Source organism: Lepidochelys kempii, chromosome 6, assembly GCF_965140285.1.
Source record: "Lepidochelys kempii isolate rLepKem1 chromosome 6, rLepKem1.hap1, whole genome shotgun sequence".
Classification (NCBI taxonomy): domain Eukaryota; kingdom Metazoa; phylum Chordata; order Testudines; family Cheloniidae; genus Lepidochelys; species Lepidochelys kempii.
The window spans coordinates 124,067,142-124,073,141 of NC_136385.1; the positions used below are offsets into that span (position 1 = coordinate 124,067,142).

General features: G+C 51.6%; 1 protein-coding gene across 3 annotated transcripts in view; it reads right to left on the reverse strand.

The window, feature by feature from the left end:
• TMEM260 (transmembrane protein 260) overlaps window positions 1-4,918 on the reverse strand; it is an 87,048-nt gene extending 82,130 nt beyond the window's left edge. Inside the window, exon 1 of one of the 3 annotated variants that reach the window (XR_012159604.2) lies at window positions 4,606-4,781. Coding sequence is in view for 2 of the 3 variants with exons in the window: in XM_073350020.2 (XP_073206121.2) it covers window positions 4,606-4,888 (283 nt within the window). In the remaining variant the exon portion in view is untranslated. Of the gene's footprint in view, window positions 1-4,605 lie in introns of all 3 variants that reach the window. The other 2 variants (XM_073350020.2, XM_073350023.2) reach the window with 2 other exon arrangements.
• Window positions 4,919-6,000: the final 1,082 nt, after the last annotated feature.

Genomic DNA, 6,000 nt, shown 5'->3' on the forward strand with positions numbered 1-6,000 from the left:
CTTGCAGTGTACCAAAGGCAATTCTCTGAACCGAAAGCAGGCATTTCCCTGCGGCTCTCTTGGTGGCAACACTCTTCTTATTAAAGTTCGGGGCTTCTTATGATCAGAGTCAGCCAATCATGCTAAACTAGGCAGCGGTGCTGTGACACATCATAGCACAGTAGCACCCATAATACGGGAAGTTATTATGAGCAGAATTGTGGTAGTACCTACAGACCCCAATCACAGACCAAGTCCCCATCGTATTAGGCGCTGTACAAACACAGAACAAAAAGATAACGCCTGTCGTGAGGCATTAACACTATAAAAATATCACCAACATAAAAAGACATGGGGTGGATAAAATAAATACAACACACAAGGAAACAGGTCTAAGGGATGAAGAACACACGCCTTGTTGTTTCTTGGGTTTTGCTGCTGTTGTTTTTGATATGCTCTAACCCATCAGACGTAATCAACACCCAAAGAACTAAACTCACTTTAATCAAATTCCGGTCAAATCAGGAAGCAGTATTGTAGAATCGTAGAAGTGTAGAAGCGTCTATCCCCCTGCACTGAGGCAGGACTAAGTAAACCTAGCCCACCCTGGACAGGTGTTCGTCTGATTCTTAAAAACCTCCAGTGATAAAGATTCCACAATCACCCTAGATAACCTATTCCACTACTTAACTATCCCTATAGTTAGGAAGATTTTCCTAATGTCTAACCTAAATCTTCCTTGCTACAGATTAAGCTGATTACTTCTTGTCGTTCCTTCAGTAGACATGGAGAGCATGTATATCACATTTGTTAAATTTATTTGCATCCTGGATACAAAAAACTGAGCAAGATCACAATCAAAACAGCACAGAACTGTTCCAAAAACTGTAAACATGCATTATAGCTATGACCCACAGGCACTGTCTAAGGTAATACAGGTATGTATCCCATCAGGAATTATTTTAGAAGATGAAAAGGTTATTATTGTAAATATATTATTAATTCCAGATTAACATAGAATATGGTTAAAATATGGAAACAGGCAAAGGAAGATGCTTAAAATTAAAATAAAAAATGTTAAACTGAATGAGGAGTCATCAAGATGTGCCAGAGCTAGCCAATGAAATGAGACAGTTACCCCATTTGTCTCTCCCTTCACGCTCCCATTGTCTGCTGAATTCACTTCTTCCATCTTGTTTTAAATATAGTTTGTAAACTCTTTGGGGCCAGGGACTATCTTTTACTCTGTGACTATACAGCATTTAGCACCACAGGGGCCCAGCCGTCATTGGAGCCTCTAAGTATTGGTATAATAATAATTACAGCCCTGCAACCAGGTTACTTACAAGGCATGCAATGTACCTGGGGACCCAAATGTGCACTTTATTAGGAAGATTTTTGTGAAGTGAAACAATTCTGTTTTGCACTGTCCTTAAATCAAGTACCTATCACTTGAAACATTATTCAACTTTGTATTAGGGTATACACGGTTATGCTAAGAATATATTACCTTAAACTTACAATACTGCCAATAAAAAGGAGTACTTGTGGCACCTTAGACACTAACAAATTTATTTGAGCATAAGCTTTCGTGAGCATAAGCAAAAGCATAAGCTTTTCTAAGGTGCCACAAGTACTCCTGTTCTTTTCGTAGATACAGAATAACACGGCTGCTACACTGAAATACTGCCAATGTAAAACATCAACATATTACACAGGAAATATTGTACTTTGCATAACTATCAACCGACTGTTAAAGAAATCCAAGATAATTGACCACAAGTCTAGGGGAAAAAAATTGAAAAAGTATAATTTAAGATGAAAATTAAAATATAGCTCTAATGGGTTTTCATTTCTAAAATTACTTTCTCTAATTAAATCCTAATTTCCAACAAGGGGCAATGTCAGTTTAAACAGAGACGAGAAACATCTTAGATGCAGAGGTGAAGAGGCAAAGCATTGAATAAACTGCTCAGCTCTTTTGGGGGCTGGGAAAGAGAAAGCAACTTAGTCTGTAAGTACCGTTAGGTAATTAATACACCATCCGACACACACAAACTCAAACTGCAGCTGTACAGGCAACATGCTAACCAGAAGTTTAAGCAGGACCAGCCTTACAATTTGCAAGTTCCCCAAGGAACTGGAGGAGAGATGACATTTTCCCTTCCTATTGGCAGAAGAAGAGTGAGTTTGTTTCCCATTTTCCCCCAGTTATACTACTAGAAGGACATATCAGCCTAGTCAATACACTGCCATGTCAAATATAGCCGGACACACGCTCAAAAGAGTAAGAGCCCAAGCAGTCCCATATTGCTTGCAACACTGGCTGGTCTTGGACACAAATTGTCCCCCCAAGGCTGCTTTCTAAATCCCTCATTGAAAGGCAGGACACAGACACAACACATGTCACAAAACCGGAAGCCACATGAAATCAGCATGGTTGGGGTGTGGCTCCAAAATAAATCTCAGGGAGTAAACTGAGGTCCTTAGAGATTTCAGGAAGCTTCTCCACTGCAGTAGAGCACAGCAATTGGGCACAGAGGAAGCGACCACCCCCGACCCTGAGACCCCATCCCTGGAGTGGAGGGAGCATGAGGCAGGAGATGCAGATGGACAGGCTACACAGCGGCCGGACAGCAGTCTTCTTAAGACTGGTTACCGCTCATTACTGCATGGCTATGGGAGAGCAGGGGATGGGCATGGGAGGGCTCCTGGACCTGTTAGGGAGACAGCCCGTATACTCTTCTCAATTCTCACTTGCTGGGGTGAGACTCTCCTCATTCATTCCCTCCCCAAGTCTCTCCCAGGGGGAAAGGGTCGTGGGAGCTGCACAGGGTCCTCTGCTTGGTGTCCCTCTGTAGAACCCTGACTTTGAACCTCTGACTCAGACTCCCTGCCTGTTTTCTCATTTGTTGTGCCTCAAAATCAGCTGATCCCTCTGTTCTCTTTTGGCCCTTCCTCTCTGAAGAGGGGCAGGCCCTTCTGATTTGGTAGCTAGATCGTCAATGGCAATCCATAGAATCATAGGACTGGACGGGACTCAAGAGGTCATCCAATGATGGAGATTTTGCAACCTCCCTAGGCAATTTATTCCAGTGCTTAACTACCTTGACCATTAGGAAGTTTTTTCCTAATGTCCAACCTAACTGCCCTTGCTGCAATTTAGGCCCATAGCTTCTTGTCCTATCCTCAGAGGTTAAGAAGAACAATTTTTCTCCCTCCTCTTTGTAACAACCTTTTATGTACTTGAAAACTGTTATAATGTCCCCTCTTAGGCTTCTCTTCTCCAGACTAAACAAACCCAATTTTTTCAATCTTCCCTCATAGGTCATGTTTTCTAGACCTTTAATCATTTTTGTTGCTCTTCTCTGGACTCTCTGCAATTTGTCCACATCCTTTCTGAAATGTGGCACCCAGAACTGGACACAATACTCCAGTTAAGGCCTAATCAGCACGGAGTAGAGCAGAAGAATTACTCCTCGTGTCTTGCTTACAATATTCATGTTAATACATCCCAGAATGATGTTTGCTTTTTTTTTTACAATGGTGTTACATTGTTGACTCATATTTAGCTAATGATCCTCCATGACCCCCAGATCTCTTTCTACAGTACTCCTTCCTAGGTTGTCCTGTCCCATTTTGTATGTGTGTGTCTGACAGTTCCTTCCCAGGGGAGCATTTTGCATTTGTCCTTATTGAATTTCATCCTGTTTACTTCAGACCATTTCTCCAGCTTGTCCAGATCATTTTGAATTTTAAACCTATCCTCCAAGGCCCTTGCAACCCCTCCAAGCTTGGTATTATAAGCTTTATAAGCGTTCTCTCTACGCCACTATCTAAATCATTGATGAAGCTACTGAACAGAACCGGACCCAGAACTGATCCCTGCGGGATGCCACCCTGCGGGACCCCACCAGCCCGACCATGAATTACTAATAACTGTTCTCTGGGAACGGTTTTCCAACCAGTTCCGCACACATCCATCTAGAAAACAAGGGACCATCCAGAGTTTTCTGCTTGGTGTCCCCATCCAGAACCCTGATTTTGACCCTTTGACTTCACTCCCCTTCCTGGTTTTGCACTGGCTGCCCCCAGTACTTCACTGTCCTCCGAAGTCTCTCGCTCTCCGCTCTGGATTGAGGGGGGAGCCTGGGCCTGCCCTTCCCAGAACCCAAACAGACCCGGCGGGAGAAGGGGGACGGCTGTACAGAAAAGCATCCCTGGGGGGGGCTGTTTGTGCTTGGCCGGCACCCCCTTCGCGGACGGGGGTGTGTGTGTGTGTGGGGGGGGTAGTTCAGTCTCTCCCCCTGGAGATCTAGGGCGGCGAGGGGGGGCAGAGCCGCTGCACTGTCACCGCCCCCGCGGTGTGGGTACCCGGCCGCGCACCGCAGGCGGGGGGAGCCCGGCCTGGGACAGTGACGAGACGGGCTGGACGCGGGCACCGCGGCCTGCGGAGCGGGGCAGGAGCCATGGCCCAGCTGCAGCCCCCGGACAGCGCGGGGCCGGGGCGGGTCCCAGCCCCGTCTCCCCCGCAGGGCGAAGCGGCTCGCGGGCCCGGACGCTGCCGGCGGGGCGCGGGGGGAGGGTCCCTGCGCCGGGGTCGCGGGGGCGGCCTGGGTACTTTACCCGAGTCTCCCCCGGGCACGGACGGCGGCAGCGTGGCCGCGTACGCGGCAGCCACGGCAGCGCCCAGCGCCCCGGCGAAGCCACCGGCTCCGCGGCGCTGGGGGCCCATGTGCAGCCTCCGGGCAGGCGGCCCCCCGCTCCTTCCGGGAGAGCCGCGGGGCGGGGCGGGCGGTACCACTGCCGCAGGCCGCGCGGGGGGGGGAGGCCCGCAGCGGGGCAAAGGGCAGGCGCTGTGGTCCGCCCCTGGCGTGCTTCCTCCCCCCCCCCCCCCGTGTTGGTACATTCGGAAAGGGTGCGGAGGAGGGGGCGCCGCTGTCTCCCTGGGCCACGCGCTCCCTGCGGTGGGGAGACGCACTACGGGCGGGAGAAACCACTGAGTGGGGGGGCCTGGAGAAACCACTGCGGAGGGGGAGGATTGAGGAGGCTGGAGCAGGGAGGAAGGAGATGAGGCGGGAAGACAGACTGGAGGGAAGGAGGGGGGGAGGGGGTAAGGAGAGAGTGGGGGAGGAGAGAGTGATTGGGGGAGGGGCACAAGGAGAGAGTGGGGCAGGGGAAAGAGGTTGGGGGAGGGGCACAAGGAGAGAGTGGGGAGGGGAAAGAGGCTGGGGAGGGGCACAAGGAGAGAGTGGGGAGGGGAAAGAGGCTGGGGGAGGGGCACAAGGAGAGAGTGGGGAGGGGAAAGAGGCTGGGGGAGGGGCACAAGGAGAGAGTGGGGAGGGGAAAGAGGCTGGGGGAGGGGCACAAGGAGAGAGTGGGCAGGGGAAAGAGGTTGGGGGAGGGGCACAAGGAGAGAGTGGGGCAGGGGAAAGAGGCTGGGGGAGGGGCACAAGGAGAGAGTGGGGAGGGGAAAGAGGCTGGGGGAGGGGCACAAGGAGAGAGTGGGGAGGGGAAAGCGGCTGGGGGAGGGGCACAAGGAGAGAGTGGGGAGGGGAAAGAGGCTGGGGAGGGGCACAAGGAGAGAGTGGGGAGGGGAAAGAGGCTGGGGAGGGGCACAAGGAGAGAGTGGGGAGGGGAAAGAGGCTGGGGGAGGGGCACAAGGAGAGAGTGGGGAGGGGAAAGCGGCTGGGGGAGGGGCACAAGGAGAGAGTGGGGAGGGGAAAGCGGCTGGGGGAGGGGCACAAGGAGAGAGTGGGGAGGGGAAAGAGGCTGGGGAGGGGCACAAGGAGAGAGTGGGGAGGGGAAAGAGGCTGGGGGAGGGGCACAAGGAGAGAGTGGGGAGGGGAAAGAGGCTGGGGGAGGGGCACAAGGAGAGAGTGGGGAGGGGAAAGAGGCTGGGGGAGGGGCACAAGGAGAGAGTGGGACAGGGGAAAGAGGCTGGGGGAGGGGCACAAGGAGAGAGTGGGGAGGGGAAAGAGGCTGGGGGGGCACAAGGAGAGAGTGGGGAGGGGAAAGAGG